The 21488-nt window shown below is 42.7% G+C and overlaps 1 protein-coding gene and 1 non-coding gene across 3 annotated transcripts in view; both read left to right on the top strand.

The window, feature by feature from the left end:
- The window catches only part of LOC130121976 (solute carrier family 12 member 2-like), a 138143-nt gene that overhangs the window by 99300 nt on the left and 17355 nt on the right, over window positions 1-21488 (top strand). For both annotated transcript variants that reach the window (XM_056290975.1, XM_056290976.1), the window contains 3 exons: window positions 12862-12981; window positions 13738-13849; window positions 20338-20424. In XM_056290975.1, coding sequence (XP_056146950.1) covers window positions 12862-12981; window positions 13738-13849; window positions 20338-20424 — 319 coding nt within the window. The remainder of the gene's footprint in view (window positions 1-12861; window positions 12982-13737; window positions 13850-20337; window positions 20425-21488) is intronic.
- Window positions 11781-11886, top strand: LOC130122280 (U6 spliceosomal RNA). Its single transcript, XR_008811193.1, has one exon. It is a non-coding gene; the product is annotated as a U6 spliceosomal RNA (small nuclear RNA).

Below are 21488 nucleotides of genomic sequence, written 5' to 3'. Positions count from 1 at the left end.
CCTTCACTTTCCCCACATTTTGTTATGGTACAGCCTTATTCCAAAATGGATTAAATTCCTTTTTTCCCTCATCAATCTACACACAATACCCCATAATGACAAAGCGAAAAAGGTTTTGTAGAAAATTTTGCAAATTTATTGAAAATAAAAAACTGAAATATTGCATGTACATAAATATTCACACCCTTTAATCAGTACTTGGTTGAGGCACCCTTGGCAGCGATTACAGCCTCAAGTCTTCTTGGGTATGAAGCTACCAGCTTGGCACACCTATATTTGGGGTATTTCTCCCATTCTTCTCTGCAGATCCTCTCGAGCTCTGTAAGGTTAGATGGGGAGCGTCGCTGCACAGCTATTTTCAGGTCTTTCCAGAGATGTTCAACAGGGTTCAAGTCTGGGCTCTGGCTGGACCACTCAAGGACATTCACAGACTTGTCCCGGAGCCACTCCTTCGTTGTCTTGGCTGTGTGCTTAGGGTCGTTGTCGTGTTGAAAGGTAAACCTTCGCCCCAGTCTGAGGTCCTGAGCACTCTGGAGCAGGTTTTCATCAAGGATCTCTCTGTACTTTGCTCCATTCATCTTTCCCTTGATGCTGACTAGTCTCCCAGTTCCTGCCGCTGAAGAACATCCCCACAGCATGATGCTGCCACCACCATGCTTCACTGTAGGGATGGTATTAGCAAGGTGATGAGAGGTGCCTGGTTTCCTCCAGATGTGACGTTTGGCATTCAGGCCAAAGAGTTCAATCTTGGTTTCATCAGACCAGAGAATCTTGTTTCTCATGGTCTGAGAGTCCTTTAGGTGCTTTCTGGCAAACTCCAAGCGGGCTGTCATGTGCCTTTTACTGAGCAGAGGCTTCCGTCTGGCCACTCTACCATAAAGGCCTGATTGGTGGAGTGCTGCAGAGATGGTTGTCCTTCTGGAAGGTTCTCCCATCTCCATAGAGGAACACTGGAGCTCTGTCAGAGTGACCATCGGGTTCTTGGTCACCTCCCTGACCAAGGCCCTTCTCCCCCGATTGCTCAGTTTGGCTGGGCGGCCAGCTCTAGGAAGAGCCCTGGTGGATCCAAACTTCTTCCATTTACAAATGATGGAGACCACTGTGCTCTTCGGGACCTTGAAAGCTGTAAAAAAAAAATTGTACCCTTCCCTAGATCTGTGCCTCGATACAATCCTGTCTTGGAGGTCCACAGACAATTCCTTTGACTTCATGGCTTGGTTTCTGCTCTGACATGCACTGTCAACAGTGGGACCTTATATAGATAGCTGTGTGCCTTTCCAAATTATGTCCAATCAATTGAATTTACTAGAGGTGGACTTCAATCAAGATGTAGAAACATCTCAAAGATGATCAGTGGAAACAGGATGACCCTGAGCTCAATTTTGAGTGTCATAGTAAAGGGTGTGAATACTTATGTACATGCAATATTTCAGTTTTTTATTTTTAATAAATTTGCAAAAATTGCTACAAAATCTTTTTCACTTTTTCATTATGGGGTATTGTGTGTAGATTGATGAGAAAAAAAAGGATTTTAATCCATTTTGGAATAAGGCTGTAACAACAAAATGTGGGGAAAGTGAAGGGGTGTGAATACTTTCCGGATGCACTGTAGTTTCGATGTAATATTATTGTAGAAGACACAATGGGTGCTTCCTGATAAGTTGTTATTCGCCCGTCGCAGTGACGAGGACCATCTAGTCATCCTGTGATGGATGACTGATGACTTGCGCAATGATTAAAGTGAGGAAGAGTTGCGCATCATCAACCCCACTCTCTCGTCCGAGACCACCTACTACCAGTGGCAAGACTAGCGAGATGACTGGCAATGGAGATGGATGCAGATTTTTCCTCAGGTTTCTTCCCGAAGCCTTCAGAGTTTGCCTTCTCCTAGATGAACTGCCCGACAGGCTAACGAGCTTCATCTACCCGGGTTTGAAATCAGAGTTGTCCTTCTCCTAGATATTGGCTGCAAACCAAGGCTAATGAGCCCAATCAACCCACCCGACTATACCACCGGGAACCTGATAAGTAGGACTTACGCCAAGAGAGAGCTAAGCCAGAGACTCCAAAATTGCCATTTATTCTGTCTAATTGTATACAGTGATCAGTGGTGTCAAAGGCTGCACTGAGGTCCAGCAGTAGAAGCACAGAGGTGGAATCAGAGTCCATAGCTAGTAGAAGATTGTTCACCACTCTGGGCGGAGCAGTTTCAGTGGAGTGACAGGCCCTGAAAGCCAATTGAAAAGGTTCATATCTGAATCCGCGGTGGTGTAGCAGTCTAAGCATCGGCTTTGTGTCGATGCAGTTGCCCAATGGGGACCGGGTTCACACCCCGGTCTTGTCAGATCCGACTATGGCCGGACTCGATGAAGCAGCAATAACTGGCAACGCTGTCTTTGGGAGGGGGGTGGAGTCGGCTTGTGTTCGTCACATGAACGCGTCTCTGTGTGTGCCAGAAAAATTAGTGGTTCGGCCTGGATTCGCCTTGTCATGAAAATGGTGAGGTGTGTCCTTCGAGACTGCCGGCCAGAGAGATGCAGTTTACGATTGCATGCAGTACGACGGTGGGTGTTTGAACTAAAATAGGGATCGATTGGCCACTAAATTGGGAGAAAAATCAGAAATAAATTTGGGAGAAAAAAAAGAAGAAAAGGTTCATATAGATAGTTTTCTTCTATAAGGGCCGAAAGTTGTTGATACACAACTCTCTCTCATACTTTAGAAAAGAATGGAAGATTAGAGAGTGGTCGATAAGATAAGAGACCCTGGATCGAGGTGCGGTTTCTTAAGTAGAGGTTTGACCACAGCTGTCTTAAAACTGTTGGGAACAGTGCAGTAGTAACTGATAAATTAACAATGTCTAGCATTGTAGGTCCCAGGAAAGGCCAGAAGTCTTTAAAACGTTTTGCAGGTAAAGGTCAAGTAGGCAAGTATTTGGTTTAGAAGCTGACACAAGCTTAGTCAAAATATTAAGAGAGATAGTCTCAAAAGCTGTAATTCAGTGACTCATTGTATAGATATGAATTTGGTAAGACAAGATTTGCAGGAGTAGCTGGCGTTGAACAACGAATTTTGTTTAAGATCTCATCAACATTATTGCAGAAAAAGTCTAGAAACTCATGGGCTGTGAGTGGTGAACAGCTAATAGACGGCTGCTTTGTAGTAAATTTAGCTATAGTGTCAAAGAGAAATCTGGGGTTATATTTATTAATACTGATTAAATGAGAGAGATACGTTGCTTATGCAGCAGATAAAGCATGCTTTTATTTTAATAAAAACACATGTCAATCTAGGTAAAAAACTTCCAATTTTGATTTTTTATTTTTCCCCATTTATGTTCCAGTCTCCAGCTGACCCGCGTAAGAGCACATGTCTTGTCATTAAACCAGGGTGTAGACATCTTTAGTCGCCTAGCTCTGGTAGTGAGAGGTGCAACTGAATCGAGGAGACTAGAGATGGCCACATTTAAGTCACTTGTGAGATTTTCAACAGAGTCTGTACAATGAAAGGAGCCAAGACTTCAGGCAACTGGTGGCCAAATGCAGCTATAGTGGATGGACTAATGTGGCCGAGTGGCAATTACATCTCTGCCGACATTAACAGGATAGGCCATTAATGCTTCAAATTTATTGAGAAAGTGATCTGACACAGCAGATGTGGTTGGCAAGACAGATCAGTAACAGCTATCTCTTTAGATAAAACCAAATCAAGGGTGTTACCACTGCAACGAGTCGACTCTTGAACAAACTGAGCGAACCTAAAAGTATCAACAAGCACCAGAAAGGCTTTACTTAGAGCAGGGGTAGGGAATCTTATCCAGAAAGGGCCAATGTGGGTGAAGGTTTTTGTTCCAACCAAGCAGTTACACAACTGATCCCACTAATCAACCAGTACAGTCTTTGTTGAGGAACTAGATTAGGAGACACAGGTGTGTAATTGCTTGGTTGGAACAAAAACCTTCACCCACACTGGGCCTTTCTGGATAAGATTGCCCACCCCTGACTTAGAGGATCACCAACAATTAGAATCTCATCAGAATGAGTAACAAGACCTGAGACAAATTCTTCAAGAAATGGTGAGTAACGGCCAGGAGGTCGATAGCGTATCACAATCTGGACTGAGCAGAGTATATTCATGGCTAAGGGAGATGGACTTAGAATAAGAGCTTCAAAAGATTGGAATTTCGATTCAAGTTTAAAACTATGTTCACTAATCAAATCATTTAATAATAAGGCTTTGGTAGACAGTGATCTGATATTTATGAAAACAAATATAAGTGTCTTGTTGAAGTGATCAGTAGTAGGCAGAACTTTAGAGTTACCAATAGATTAAATATGAATTGGAATTAATGAGGAGGTGCAGCTGTTGATGCAGATGAACTGTTGTCTGTTTGTGAGATATGATATTAACCAGGAAAGGGCAGTACCAGTGATGTTGCAGGAGAGAAGAATTGTGTGGTTGATGTTGTGAAAGACTGCAGTGAAGTCAAGGAGGAAGAGAATGCTCAGTTGGCCAGTGTGAGGAGAGAATGTCTTTGAAGGAGGGCTGTTTCTCTGCTGTGCTGTGCTGTGCTGTGCTGTGCTGTACATTCCAGTATTTTTGACAGAAAGGGGAGAATGGAGATGGGCCAGAAGTTGCTCATGATATCAGGGTTGAGTCCAGGTTTTTTTTTGAAGATGAGGGTGACAGCAGCCAGTTTAAGTGTATGAAAGACTGAACCAAAGCTGAAGGAGGAGTTAATGGGTTTTGTGATGACTGAGGTAAGAGCTGGGAGACAGTCCTTAACAAGATTGGATGGGATGGGGATCCAGATGAAAAGTAGAGCTTCTCATTCCTACCATAAGGTTGGACTGCTCCATTGGGTACACAGGGGAGAACTTTGACAGGGGCTGAATGGTAAGGGGGGGGGGTCAAGTTGCTGTAGATAGTGTTAATTTTAGTTTAGAAAAATGAAAGGAAAGCATTGCACTTGTTAACTTTGAAGAAACTGGAGGTATTGTTACTGGGGTTGCAAAGTTTATTGTGGAAAAGACAGTCTTGGTGTTGGTGGAGCCAGAGTGCATGAGGTGTGAGTAGTAGGTGGACCAGGCTGTAATGAGAGCGTCTTTGTATTGTTGGAGGTAGTCGGTGTAGGCTTGGAAATGCACTGTTCAACCAGTTTTCTTGCAGTCTTTTGAGCTGGTGCTTATGGGATTTCATTTGATGGATTTTAGGAGTATACTAGGGAGCTGAGTGTGTGAAGGAGACTGTTTTTGGTTTTAATGGGGGCCAGCTGATCAAAACAAGGGGAGAATGTGTCATTGTAATATTTGACAAGTTCGAAGTGATTATCAGACAACAGGGGAGGGGAGACAGTCATTTTACTGGCAAGAGAGGCAGATAGAGCAGACGGGGAGATTGATTTGAGATTTTTGAAGGATGTTACGCATTTGACTTTTGGAGATGAGGAGTCATGTCCATGGTTACCAGGTGGTCAGAGATATTGAGGTTGAGGCTGGAAAGTTGATGTATTGTGAGACCAGTGGAGCAGACCAAATCAAGGATGTGACCACGACTGTGAGTGGGGAAGTTGATATGTTGTGTGAAGTAGAGGCATTGTAGCAGTTCCAGGAATTCTATGGGCGATTTATGGTCAGTGTCATCAAAGTGGATATTAAAATCACCCAGGAGTAGAACAGAAGGTGAGATGGCTTATAGCTGGTTCAGAAAATCAGAGAAGTCAGAGAGGAGGGGTTTGGCCTGGGGGGGGGGTAGGGTAGATAACCACAGTGACCAAGAGAGTGGGACCAGAGAGCTTGAAGGCAAGGTGTTCAAAAGACTGAGCTGCAGGGATGGAAATGGTGGTTGTTTTAATGTCCTTCTTGTAAACAGCAGCAACACCACCTCCCCACCCCTCAGGACGAGGTTTATCAATGTATGTGAATCCTGCGGGTGTGGTCTGGTTTAGTGAGAAATAGTCCAGGAGTTTATGTTGGATTTCAGTGAGGCAGAGGAAATCTAGGTTACTGTCAGTTGTAAATTCCATCAGAATGAGGCTTTCGTTATTGAGTGAACGAGTGTTGAACAAAGCCAATTTCAGATGACGTTGCTGTGAAAGGTTGTGAGAACTGAGGAAAGGGATGGAGATTGGACTGATTCCTGTGTCATTTGTTGTGGTGACGTTGAAAGTAATGATGTCTGTTGGTAATGATGTCTGTTGGTAATTCAGTAGGAATTGGAAGAGATCGAACAGCAGTGGGATCATACCACAAGGGGGATCTGGTGTGAGCAAAGGATGTGACAGTCATTGTTGTGGGCAAAGGTGAAGAAGAGGGTTCAGGGAGGCATGTGGGTCAATCCCCTGTGAAGGACAGAACAGCATGCTGCAAATTAGCAGCAAGCATGCGACCTCCTAGCATGTTCATGTGACTGTCTCTTCTATAGAAAGAGGAGCACTCCCAGAACAAATCAAGGTTGCGAATAAAAACTGTTCTGTGAACCATACTCACAGACTGGAACCAGGTATGAAGGCTGAGAATTCTGCTAAAATGCCCCACACTACGACCCAGTGTGGGAATTGGGTCAGAAATAAAAGTGTTTTTTCCACAACTGTTGCAATTAAAAAGACAGATAAAATCCCCTTTTGTCAGCTGGGACTGCTCACGGGCAGTGTCATTGGAGCCGATGTAGACTATTACTCTCACAACTGTTGGAAATGAATTAAGGAGTCAAGGTAGTTTCACTAGGGTGTAAGGAGTAGCGTTTCGAGGAAATCAGTGGGTGACCGCATTTACGAAACTGATGTTTTGGACTATAGAATCCACAATGACTCCATAGTCTGAAACATATTTAGATATATTTAGAAGTGTTGAGAATTATGGATCTTTGAAGGGAGCTGGATCTTATGCATAGTCATTAAGAGGTATCAGGGGCCATAGTTAGAAGGAGATGGAGTTGAATTCTTATTGCAGTGGGGGGAAAACTGTCTCTGAAATGGGTGTTTTTTGTACTGATTGACCTGTAACATCTTCCTGATGGCATAAATCTATAGAAGTAGCAGGCTGGGTGTGAGGGCTCCTTGGTGGTTTTACCAGCCAAGTTGGCTATGCAGGTGGTAAAGGGAGTCCAGGGAGGGAAGGTCACATCCTATGGTTTTGGAGGCCTTTTTAACTATCCGTTGTAGGTTAGTTTGGTGATGCTCTCCATGGTTCCATACCAGAAGGTAAGCATAAGACCAATCTACAAATTCAGCAAGGGGCGAGGTAAGGGAGTGGCCCTATATGATTGACCCCTACCAGTTTGCATACAGTGAAAATAGGTCTGCCGAGGATGTTATGTCCCTCTGTCTCCATTCCACCCTGCAGCACATATAAGCTCCTGCCACTTGCGTATGGGTTCTCTTTGTGGACTATAGCTCTGCTTCTATTACAATCTTACCTAAAAAATGTTTTGATAATTATGACAACTAGGGGTCAATCACTGTTTATCGTTGGATTTTTGACTTTCTACAGCATAGAACAAAGGTAGTCAAAATTAACAATAGGCTCTCTAAAACCTGTATTTAAACACTGGTGCTCCTCAGGCTTGCGTATTATCACCTCTCCTATGTTCAATTTTCTGACGACACAACAGTGGTAGGGCTGATCTCATATGACATGAAACAGCCTACAGAAATGAGGGCTTGTTTCTGATTGATTGGTGCTCTCTATACAAGCTGGAACTCAGCGTCTCCAAAACTAAAGAGCTGGTGGTCGACTTTTGGAGAGATGGGAAGGCTCTTCCACCGCTGACCATCAATGGTCTAGAGGTGAAAAGAGTAGACAGCTTTAAGTTTCTCGGAACAACAATCTTCTCCTCTCTGAAATGGGATGACAACTCGATCTGCATCATCAAAAAAGCCCACCAAAGACTTTTTCCCGCACCAGCTCAAAAAGTGTGGGGTGTCTAGAAAGGGGATGCGGCAGTACCACAGAGCTGCGATAGAAAGTGTTCTCACCTTTTCTATATGTGTAGTATGGTAACTTCACAGCTCAGCAGCGGAAGCAGCTGGACAGAATTGTTTGCTCCGCCTCAAAAATCATCAGATGCAAACTCACCCCCTTCTCTGACATCTACAAGACCCGAATTCAGCGTAAAGGTCTAAAAATACTACAGGACTACACACATCCTGCCTAACCGCCTCTTAATAACAACTCTCCCCTCAGGAAAAAGACTCAGGGCAATCAAAACTGAGACATCCCGTTTCCTCAACAACACTTACTGCAGAACCATCCAATTCCTAAATGGCTCCCCATTATGTATCAACACTTTACAAAAGCAAAGCACTAACTACTACTGTATTTTATTGTATTTTGTATTTTACTGTATTTTAAATATTCCTATTTTGCACTAGATCTTACATCCACGGATGTACATAATGTCTTATGGGGTGGGGGTTATGAGCTATGTGTTTTTATGGTGTGTTATGCTGTGACTGTTTGTTCTGTCATGAGCACACAGGGAAATTCCTAACAGCTAAGTTGTATGGCAATAAAGTATTGAATCTTGAATTTTCTGGCTCACCCCAAAGTCATCAAGTTTCCTGAGTAAGTACAACATTTGCATAAAAACACAACTTGTGTTATCTATAAAAGTAAGGTAGCTATCTATATAAGTTAACACATTTTTAAAACAACTAACCTTTTCAGCAGGGTGCATTAAACTTTTTAAGAGTTAATACAAGTTTGAAATGTAGTGTTTACTGGATATGAACATTTCCTTGGTCTTACTAATGTTTATCTCAAGAGCACTCGATTGACACCAGTTCTGGAGGGACGTTACATGATTAGAATGTAAACTTTCCCCTGCAGTGTCCTCTTTGTGTAGGAGGCTGATGAGTGCCATATCATCAGTGTGTTTAAGTCAACTAAAATTTGAGTCTTGGATTCTGAACTCGTTGGTGTACACTGAAAATAATAGGGGTGATCGAATGGCACCTTGGGGTGCATCTGTATTTGAAATAGTTATGACACTTTGCCATTAAATGACACTTTGTGGATGGTTGGACAAAAAATCTCTGATCCACAAAATTAGACCATACACCCTTAGATCTAAAAACTTTTGCTGGGGGATACACGTGTTCATTATATTAAAGGCTGAATTAAAATCAGTAAATAAAATTCTGGCATAGTGTGTTGTCAGTTGTAGATGTTTGGCCATGTACCAAAGTTAGATTTGCATCGTACCTCTTGATTTTTTTATTTGCAAATTGGAGGGGGTCAAGATGACAAGCCACAGATGTTAGATGCTTAGATAGAACCCTTTCCATACATTTGCACAGAATAGAGGTAAGCGCTAGTGGTCTAAAATCCTTTAAAAGGCCAGCTCCTGATTTCTTGGGTACAGGCACTGTATTTGACAGCTTCCAGGAGCTAGGTACAGTGCTCTTCTCCAGCTGAAGCTGAAATAGTTGAGCATTAACACTCGTCAACTGGGGGGCACAATCTTTGAGCACTCGTCCGGTCAGGCCATCAGGGCCCGGGGCCTTGTTTAGTTTAATGCAGACAAGGTCTTCTGCAATTTCTTGCTCTTCAAGAATTAATGGAGCATATGTAGGAATTTTGGTGCAAACCATGTCACATTTTGAATTGAAGTCTCCTGTCTTACTTACTGTAAAAAAAAGAAAAGAAAAGAAGATTCAAATCATTTACGAAGGAAAGATTGTTCCAATGTAGGGATGGGTGTCGTTAAGATTTTAATACTACTACTACTCTTACCGCTCTTACCAATACTTCTTATCGATCTGGTACTTTAACAACACTCTTATTGGTTCTTTGTGTTATTTTGTTAAGAGAAAAAATAACGTGATGTTGGAGGGATAACAGGTGCTCCCGGATATAGGTGAACATGCCATTCTTTGCATTTAGTCCAAAACTTGCTGCAGTTAGCACAGCTACAAAACATATAGCCATCCATAGCATGAGAAATCTCATGTCCAAGTAAATACTGAAGTATACTTGAGTAAAAACATGCACAAACACATTCGACAATGTGGCGCATGAAGCACAGGGTCAGCAGCACAGCCACACCCTCGGGATTTTCCTTTTTCTTCACTATTCATATAATCAGGAATCAGGAGCACTGCAGGAATCAGGAGCACTTTATTTGTCGTTTATGAAATGAAACAAAATGTCTTTCCCCCAGCCCACAGCAGTGCAACACAAAGACAAAAAACATCCAAAAACAAGAACACACATCCAAACTAACACATATATCCAAACTAGATCACATTTATATCCAAACTAAAACATATATAAACTAACACATATATCCAAACTCACACATATGTATATCCAAACTAGAACACATATAGATCCAAATGAAAACATATATATCCAAACTAACACATGTATCCAAACTAACGCACATATCCAAACTAACACATATATTCAAGCTAACATATATCCAATCTAGAACACATATATCAAAACTAACACATATATCCAAACTAACACATATATCCAAACTACCACACATATCCAAACTAACACATATATCCAAGCTAACATATATATCCAAACTAGAACACATATAGTATCTAAACTAGAACACATATAGCCAAACTAACACATATGTCCAAAGTAGAACATATAATATCCAAACTAACACATATCCAAACTAGAACACATATAGTATCCAAACTAGAACACATATATCCAAACTAACACGTATGTCCAAACTAGAACACATATATCCAAACTAACACGTATGTCCAAACTAGAACACATATATCCAAACTAACACGTATGTCCAAACTAGAACACATATATCCAAACTAGATGTAATAATAATTTAAATGTAATAAAATAATGTACTTTGAGTAAATATTTTTCAAAGCCAGTTAAAACCCTGCAAACAATGAGTTTCTGTGTAGATTAATTTCATTCATCCAGGTAGTAATATTTCCAAATGAAATACAAAGTGCTAACATGGACTTGGCACCATAGAGTTAAGCATATCACCATTCATCCAAATAGCTTCACATCGTTCCTCATTTCTGGTGAGGAAACCCAGGCATTTATACCTGTGGCAAAGCCACTCTTCCTGATGAATGGGGATGTAATGAGGACACTCACTCAGAAAGTGCCTTGCTTTTGGTGCCCTCTGAGCACTGTGAGGTGACGTGCCTCTTCCAGCATGCGAGTGGGAGTGAATAGACACCAAATGGTAATTTGAGTGAATTGATGGAGAAAACTCCTTTTAATGGGCACCCCTACTGTCTATTGTAATGTTTATCTTGAGCCGTGTGAAATATGTAATTTTCTAGTAGACTTTAGAAATCCTTAATATTAGTGTGTGTATATAGAAGCACAGGGCAGTATCCTAGTAAAGCCACATTCAAGAGATAGCAAGCATTTCATAAGGCCTACTTCCCATTTCTTTAGTATAGTGTGACAGCTAACTGTGAATCTCAGTACACTGGCTTTTGTGTTTTACACCACCCTGTCTAACCATATAATACCATATAATACCAGCAAAGTCAAGCTGGAGACCACTGACTCATTTTGCATATTCTGTCTGTCTATATGAACTGTCTTTGTCCTCTCTGTCTCCCTCTGTTGCTCTCTCTGTCGCTCCCTGTCTCCCTTTCTCTGCCTCTCTTGTCTCTCGCTGTCTCTCTGTCTCCCTTTCTCTACCTCTCGTCTCTCGCTGTCTCTCTGTCTCTGTCTGTCTCTCTTTCTCTGCCTCTGTCTCTCTTTGTCTGTCTGTCTGTTTCTGTGTGTGTGTGTGTGTGTGTGTGTGTGTGTGTCTCTTTAGTATATGTATTGCTTCGGCAATACATATACTAAAATTGGAACGATACAGAGAAGATTAGCATGGCCCCTGTGCAAGGATGACATGAAAATTCGTGAAGCGTTCCTAATGTACGCAGTCACTATAAAGGTTCTCAACAGAACATCACTAGCCAGCGTACAGGAGTCGAGGCGGTTGAGTGTGTTGGCACCAGGCTCATCCCCCAGAGGCAGCTGGAGGTCCCTGTACAAACCCCCCATAGAGAAACGCACTGTGGATCTACATTGGAGGGTGGTACATGGGGCTGTGGCTATGAACAGACATGTGGCGCACATTGATCCTAGGGCAGGGAGCCCCTGCTCTTTCTGTAACGATGAGGAAACTCTACAGCACCTTCTGGCTCAGATGTCCCAGGTTGATCCCTCTTTTCTCGGTCCTGCAGCAGTGGCTCAGAGGTTTAGGAGAGGTTCTCGAAGACAGCCTGTTTGTCTTTGGTCCGAGGTACACAGCAGCACAGTGCAGACGTGTCACCTTGGTTAATTTTTTGATAGGTCAGGCAAAAATGAGCATTTGGCTCAGTAGAAGGAACAAAATGAAAGGCACAGGGTGCACGGGTGCTAAACTCATGTTCAGGGGTCTAGTGGCTGCTTGACTGAAAATTGAGTTCATGTTTTTCAAACTTATTTCAAACTTGGAAGGATTAATTTCTATTTGGGGACATGATGATGTGCTGTGCACTGTAGAAAACCAAGTGCTTCTTAATTTCTGGAAAAAAAATAAGGGAAGGTCTGTATTCTTTTGTTTTTGTTGTGTATGGCGATTGTTATGTTTTTCACTATGTATATGAGTATTTGTGTTAATGTTGTTATCTTGATGTGAATGAAGAATTGGACCATTAAAAGCTTGGTTAAAGGTCTCTCTCTCTCTCCCATGCTCTCTCTCTCTTTGTCTCTCCCATGCTCTCTCTCTCTTTGTCTCTGTCTGTCTGTCTGTCTGTCTGTCTGTCTGTCTGTCTGTCTGTCTGTCTGTCTGTCTGTCTGTCTCTCTCTCTCTCTCTCTCTCTCTCTCTCTCTCTCTCTCTCTCTCTCTCTCTCTCTGTCTGTCCTTCAGACAAGAGCCCGACCATACCACTCAATGTGTCAGATCAGAGGCTGTTGGAGGCCAGCCAGATGTTCCAGAGGAAGCAGGGCAAGGGCACTGTGGATGTCTGGTGGCTGTTTGATGATGGAGGTGAGATTGGCCATATGATCTAGGGCCATGTTTCCCAAGCCAGGCCTCAAGGACCCCTTATCCAGCAGATTTTCTTTGTAACCCTTAATAGGCAGGCCTGCCTTTAAGTACTCAACCAGTCATATTCCAGCCCTTACTTATGTCAGGTGTGCCAAATCTGACATAATTACTCCTCATGTTCTGTTCACTAATTAGCAATGGCTGTATTGTTCACTGGTCATATTGACCCAAGCCACCTCTGGATTTTATAGCAACACAACTGTAATATTTATCTAAAAATACCCAATACGTCTTGTCCTTATCTCATTTATTACTAATATTAACTAATATTAACACCGTTTATGGTTAGTAGTTGTAATTTCAAACGGGTAATTTTAACCCAAACAGAACACAAGGGTTAAGTTCTGATTGGTTGAGTAACTACAAGCAGGCCAACCTGTGCAGGATTACAGATAACATTTTCAGGACAGGGTTCCTTGAGGACTGGGTTGGAAAAAGCTGTCACAGGGGTCTTTTACATGAATCCACAGTCGTTGACTCGTTGACGGGAGAAACCCTTTGTTTGTTAGAGGTATTTAGCTTTGTTTTTAAAAGTTACAAAGGCGCATGCTTTGGATCTATTTTCCCCAGAAAGGTGTCATTTTACCATGGATCTTGAGATGCTACGCTTCCATTAAGAGGTGGTACGCTATCTCGACCAATCCCCCCCTAAAAAAATATCCTTTTACAGCAAGCTTTTTTACGTGCAACCCCAAGGTCTCACCCTGCTGATTCCCTACCTGCTGACTAACAAGAAGCGATGGAAGGACTGCAAGATCCGTGTCTTCATTGGAGGCAAAATCAACAGGATTGACCACGATCGTCGCGCGTAAGTAGTGCAAATTTCTCACCATATAGAGAAATGTATATTCATCACTGACCTACAACTGTATGGATAAATTCTTTACATGAATATTGCTACGTGTTTTTAATGCAATTAACAATAAGTTAAACGATGTTCTTCCATGGATCATAGCCTCATTTAGATATAGATCATGGTTTTCATGGCCTTTTGGTCACTGGCAGATTTACCTCTAACCTCAGTCTGATACCAGGGATAAATTCTAATAACATTACTAGGAAATTTGTTAACCTTAAATCCCCAAATGAGCTGGCGAAAACTGACCCGTTTCAGAGGTGTGAATCTCACTGAAACACTCAAATTTTTATTTATTTTTTTTTGTTTGAAATGTAATGACTTCCTCAAAGTGGAGATATCCATCCATCCATTATCCAAACCACTTATCCTGCTCTCAGGGTGGTGAGCATGCTGGAGCCTGTCCCAGCAGTCATTGGGCGGCAGGCGGGGGAGACATGCTGGACAAGCCACCAGGCAATTGGCCAATTTAATCTTTCTACAAACCGTTTCAGTAGAGGGATGTTTTTCTATTTGAATCTGACCTGGTAACTCAAAATGGTAACAGGATGTAGCAAAGGGCATGTACACATATCTTTACACACACACACACACACACACACACACACACACACACACACACACACACACACACACACACAAACACGATCACATGGGAACCAGAACGTCTCAGCTTTCACAAGTGCACAAATTTACACGTTCTGAGTACACAGATGGTCTGTTTTCGGGAGAAAAAAGAAACTCTAGGGAACTGAAGTACAGGAAATTAAACAATCACACATGAAGAAATTCAGGCCAGCTGTAGCAAGAGTACTGCTGACATATAAGGGCTGCACAGGACTTGATCCACAGTTGTCTCTCAGAATGACGACTGACTTCACAGTTCTGAAGGTTCTTGACAAGATCTTAGATGTAAATAATGAGAAAGCTGAGGAAATATCCAAAACAGTGGATGATGTTGAACATAACCTGTAGCGTGAGGAGCCATCCACTGGTATGGAAGAAGTTCCTCTCAATGCACAGCCAGATACTGAAACAGAGACACTTAAAGACGACATCATAAAATGCCCCCCCCCCCCCCCCCCGTGAATTCGGTCAATGTCGCTGTCATCAGATTGACCTCAAGGTCCAACACGTTATCTGTGATCACTGTCGATGACATAAGATCTGCATTTCAACTATTCATCAGACTGCTAGTAAAGAAAATCCTATTAGAGATGACATACCCTAAAGGGGAGCAGTGCTTTTTCTGACAAAAAGAGGGAGCTTGGTAAGGCATATCTCTTCTTGGGGTTTGCTGATTTGAGCTAGACTAGTGATCCAGAGATGAATCTCCTTCTAGCAGGGCATATGATACGATTTATGGAAGACCTACTATATGGAACCATTTAACGAATACAAACATTACATATATTCTCCAGGGTTAAAAATATTGACAACCGTATTATGAGATCAGCTCAATGTAAAAAAAACAACAAAAAAACACAGCTACCTGCTCATAGGATATGTAGGACAAGCTGGACGCATCATAAACTATAGCCATACAACCCAGGCCCTGAAGTCACCAATTAAAACAACTGGTGCCATTCAGAGACAGTCACTTCAACCAGTAGATACCCCATGATGGAAGTAAAATGTAAAGTGGCATTTGAAGAAAGCTCCAGTTATGCCAGGAATATATAGATTCATATAGGGGAACCAGCTTGTGGGACCTTATGGAAAGAGCACTGAAAGTGAGGGCTTTTAGACGAGACCTAAAGTCTCAAGGGGCACATAGTTAGGTGACATTAGTTTGTTCCTTTACATCTTACGACTTTGGCCAAGAGATGCTCAAACAAAAGCCTTGGGACAAACAAATATTGTAGGCCCTGCAAGGAGGAACAAACCTGAGCTCTCCACAGTACCAGTAGCAATAAATGAAAGGTTATTTTTTTCTCCTCAAAGTTAGCCTTCACTGACAACGCCATGTTGGAGCCTTATTCTCCAAATATACAGAATATGGTCATACACAGTACTGTACATAAAGATGCTGCTGTTAGCAGCAGAGAAGACCAAAACCCTCCAGTATAAATAACCATTGTCACAACCCCGCTCCTAGGCTGCGGCAAAGATGGGCGACCAGACGAGTGCACAGGCTATGAACAAGCAATTTATTTACAAAAAGAATAATACAGAACGAAATAAACGTGGAAGTTAGCCACCAGTAATCTAAGCTTAGATAGATGTGCAAAAAAATATCTGCAGTGAACCAAAAATAACAACAGCCACGCCCACAATGGGAGATGGGATCTTGGATCTCCTGTAGAGAGGTGGAGGTGAGCTTTAATAGGAAACCACATCAGGCCCAGGTGCGGCTCATGACGTTGAAGATTGCCCTGAGACCAGGCCCCTGCAAAACAAAGGAAAACCAGCAACCCAAAGGCCACAGGGACACCTAGTGGCTGGAGCAGAGGGGTCGTCAGCCCCTTATAAAAACGGAGTTCCCACTGGGAATCACGGCAGCCCACAGCTATTGCCTTACTGCTGCATACATGTTCAGTACTGACCGGTTCTGTAGAGACCAATATCCATCCTGCAACCCAGTAACTCTGACACCTGGAGAAGCATTTTCAGAATGACAACGAGGAGATAGATAGAAGACCAGAGAGATAAAACAGTAAACGGTACAGGCAAACATTTTAATAGCAAGGTGCTCTTGACAAAGCATCTGTCACAATATTTGCAGAACCTTTGATGTGGCAGATATCCAAACAAAAGCAAAATCCATCTTATTGACCTGCAGTTTGAGCAATGCAAGGAATGTAGAAACGCTATTAGGTGGTGTTCTGTGTAGACCACCAGAGGAACACTACCAGAGTCAACATAGACTTGGAAATGTTGCAATAGTGTCTCCTTTTCTATAACAGTAATTTAACTGAAAAGAGCTGGAAATTTTCGAGAAGAGACCCACGGGTCGTTCAACACTACTGTTCTCGCACACCTACAACTTGCATCTACATGCAGTTTGAAGGGTCGGTCCATGAGTGGCGCTACAAGAACAGGAGGCGAACAAAGAACAGATTTTAACTTTTTCAAGTGATTGCTGACAAAAAGCTGACCAAATGTACTTGGCTTTTCCTTTTAGTAAATCTGTCATAGGAGCTACCACAGCTGAGAAATGTTTTACAGAAACTGCAGTAGAAACCCACAAGACCCATAAACCGCTCAAGTTCCTACTGGGTTCCACGGTATGTGACTGAGGCCTTAGCAACCTCACACTGCCAAAATCGATGCTCAGGTGTGCACCACTCACACAATCAAAAAGCTTTTCGATATGAACCAGATGCCCTTCCCATGTATTGCTGTAGATCACAACATCCTCCAGGTACACAGTACATCCCTCCAGCCCAGACACAACCACACTTACCAGGCGCTGGAACATCACCGGTGCATTACAACAACCCAAAACTCATCACTGTATAGAAAAAAAGACCAGGAGGCATCACGAAAGCTGAAATTCCCCTTGCTCTTTTAGGCAAAGGTATTTGCTGATAACCCTGCAGTAAATCCAGTTTACTAACATACTGAGCTGAGCCTACCTAATTAACGCAATTTTCAGTGTGCGGCAATGGATAAGCATCTGGTTTGGTGACCCCATTTACCTTGCCATAGTGCAAACAAGGACTAGGACTTTTATCAGACTTATCCACCAGTAATCAAGGTGACTCCCAACTCGACAACGAGGGTTCAGTAGTACCATTCTCAAGCATGTATTTCATCTCCGCGTCCATCACCTTTCACTTTTCCTCCGACACCCGGTTAAAACCCTGGCAAATTGGCGGCCCCTAACCTACACCAGTGTCACGCTCTATCGAGTGTGTTCAGCTCGGTGTATCATTAATCAAACACAGATAACTGTTAAGAAGAGCAGACAGCTCAGCACACCTCTCCTCGGACAGAGACTCCAGATTATGCAGGGTTTCAAAGTTCTTAAACTGGCCGTGCAACAAACTCTCATCAGACAGTGTAACCACCTCATCCTCCTGTACAGAGAAAACGTTAACAGAAGACCTCCCCACTGTTGCAGCCACTGAAACTGGTTGAACAGACTCCTGATCCTTGCCACTGCATGCAGAAAACTGACTCATGAGCATAGTAAGTAGGGTTTCAGAAGATTTACATGACAGAGTTGGGCGGGTTTTTTTCGTTTTTTGTTTTTTTCTAATCTTTTTTTTTTCTTTCTCCTGCGTTGCCAGCAGGTAATTTTGATTTGAAACCTGCGAGGAGCTGTAAACGATCCAGTAAACATAGCCTGAAATGGGGAGCAGACAATTGGCAACAAAGCAAGAACCTGGTCACCAGGACTAAACCAGCACTGCTCAGCTTTGTGGTCATAAAGACGCTTAATTTTCTCCTGTGAAGAGGCTAACTTTTCTTTAGCCCGTCTCCCCAGCCCATTAATGTGCTCGAGCATGTTATTAGGAGGTTCTGGTTGTGCCATGGCATCAAGTGACAAGAGTTAGCCTACACACTAGTCTCAAAAACAAGTTCATTAGGGCTAAAACTGGTGCTTTACTGCACAACTTCTGGCAGCTAACAAGTTGCCACGGCAGCCCTTCTTCCCGATCCTGGTTCAGCTCAACACAGTAACCACACAACAGAGACGTCAGGATTTGATGAAATCCTACCAATCCCCCTCGGCTCTGAGCGTGGTACGCAGAAGCCTGGTTAGGTTTCATCCGGAATTGCTTCAAAGCTTCAGCTAGCGAAGTCCACCGCAGGGATGGGCAACATAATCCAGAAAGGGCCGGTGTGGGTGCAGGTTCCAACCAAGCACTCCTGAGTCTACAAATCGAGGTCCTTAGCAAAGACTATTGGTTGACTGATAGAACCAGGTGTGTAACTGCTTGGTTGGAACAAAGACCTGCACCCACACCGGCCCTTTCTGGATCATGTTGCCCATCCCTGCTCTAAAGAATCTTTTAAATCTAACCAAGGAAACAAGGAGGCCGCCGAAGGTGAAAAGGTATCCTATATGTTGGTCAAAAAAACAAAAATTATCCATAAAAAAATGAACCCTCCCCCCCGCCCAAAAAAACCAGACAAACAAAAAAAACACGGGATTGCTTGCTGATGGTATACCATGAAAAAAAATTCAAAATGAAATCAATCTCACCAGGCTAAGTGGAGCCTGGTGAGATAATAATCTAAGATGGCCTGGCCATCTCACGCGATTGTTTGTTCCTTTACCAAGCGGGCATCCACTCGTGGGAGACGACCAACAGGAAAAGGAAATAACATGAAGGAAATTTAGTAGCTGCAGTATTTCCAACTGGCGCCACACAGATCATTTCACCCACTTCCTACTCCCCATGAATCCTGCTGTTGACTCAAACGACACCATGTGTAAATGACCTTGATACATGTCGGCCTCTCCAGGCCTTAGAAAACCCACATACATACCAGTATGTAACAGTGGACAAAAAGCAATGTTTCAGATTATAAAGGAAAATACATCCATCCATATATATATATATATATATATACACACACACACACGTGTATGTGTATGTGTATATGTATATATTTATATATATATGTGTGTGTGTGTGTGTATGTATATGCATATATATGTGTGTATGTATGTATGTATGTATATATGTGTGTGTGTGTGTGTGTGTGTGTGTGTGTGTGTGTGTGTGTGTGTGTGTGTGTGTGTGTGTGTGTGTATTTACAATTACAAATATCGGCATAAACTGAAAGCTTGTAATCAGATTTCACATGTAAACGTATCTGGTGTTATCAAATAATCCATCATTACGTATCCTATCAACATTATTGTCAATATCGGCTAGGATTTGAGCGTACCTGTGTGTCTGCTACCTGGCCTTCTTTAGTGGCATCTCTCAAAATAATTAACTTGCTGCATTAAAGTTTTTTTGTAAAAAGGGGATGAATGCATATGGTTTAATACATTTCCAGGCTTTTATTTTTAATATAGCCGGAAACTGACTATATTTCATTAGTTAGCTTATATATCATATATACTCATAATAACATTATTATATATAATATGTTATAAGTGGCGACACGGTGGTGCAGTGGTTAGTGCGGTCACCTCACAGCAAGAAGGTCCCGGGTTCGAGCCCCGGGGTAGTCCAACCTTGGTGGGTCATCCCGGGTCGTCCTCTAGCTTTGTGTGTGTGTGTGTATGTGTGTGTGTGTGTGTGTGGGCCCTGTGATGGCCTGGCGGCCTGTCCAGAGTGTCTCCCCGCCTGCCACCCAATGACTGTTTGGATAGGCTCCAGCATCCTCGCGACCCTGAGAGCAGGATAAGCGGTTCAGATAATGGATGGATGGATGAGTGGACTTCCAGGGGTTTTCAGGTGGACTTCCAGGGGTTTTCAGGTGGACTTCCAGGGGTTTTCATGATGGTCTGTGTTCTGGTATGTTCTCTGCAGGATGGCAACGCTACTCAGCAAGTTCAGAATAGACTTTTCTGACATCACGGTTCTGGGAGACGTCAACACCAAGCCCAAAAAGGAGAAGTAAGCCTCTTTAAAAAACTGTATAGTTTATTAGAAATGCTACAGCGGTTGTTCAATTGTCAAATCTTGTCAAACATGTCAGTCTTGTCAGTATCTGACGAGGGTACTTCCATTCAGAATTTAAGAGCAAGCTTCACAGTGATGTTATTTTTCTAGTTCTGTTCTGAAAATAAAACACTGCGGTGCAGCCACTGACAAGAGACCAACACCTATATTGAAATAACGCCACCGTTTGGTGGTATGTGAAGAGTCCATATCAAAGTAGTGTCATTAGATACAGTAGATGAAAGGAAAACAAGATATGGATCCATTAACTCCACATGTCTTGTAACATTTGATAGCGGTTAAGCATGAGAGGCCGGAAGACACTGGTAAATGAAGTCCAAGCAGGGATTTTATTTCTCCACTCGGCGTAATCCATATATTGTTAGATAACACCTGCAGGGTGGAAAACAAATGACGGTGTGTCTGGTGTGACTCTTACTGGTTGGGCCTATAAGTTTTTCACTCACACCAATTATTTGGTTGCTGCAGCCAAAAGTTCAGAATACATTTGGGATGTATTGGAATGCAGCTTTTGTTAAGATTTTATTTCAAGTAAATCATATAACGTCACTTTAGGACTACAGTTTACCAAATGTTTTTACCACTCAGGTGTGGTATCCATTTGTCGAGGCAGCGGTTGAGTTATCAGCAAAAACTGGACGTGTTTGTGAGACTGGCTCCATCGTGGAGTTTAGGAATAGTTAAGAGACGGTCTTTTTGAGTAATCATGTTTCTTAGTGACTCTGAGATTGTGTCCCGCAGTTAAAGCCTCCTACAGACTGTGTGATTTCAGCAGTCCTATAAGTTCACTGGAAGCCACACTGCGATATGGAGCTAGTAAACTTGGGTACCACATCAGGTTTGGTGTATGTATAGACTGTACGATGATAACACTACTGCATCACAGGCTACGACGCAAGTCCATAAAAACGTCATCAGCGTGCGTGCTGCATCAGCGCACGTAATCAACCTACGCCGCTGGTAGAGCAACATGACGCCAAGCAGGAATCCAGTCCTTT

The sequence above is a fragment of the Lampris incognitus genome, chromosome 12 (assembly GCF_029633865.1).
Source record: "Lampris incognitus isolate fLamInc1 chromosome 12, fLamInc1.hap2, whole genome shotgun sequence".
Lineage (NCBI taxonomy): Eukaryota > Metazoa > Chordata > Actinopteri > Lampriformes > Lampridae > Lampris > Lampris incognitus.
The sequence above is the reverse complement of the archived record's forward strand: the minus strand, read 5'-3'. Positions and strand labels throughout refer to the sequence as shown.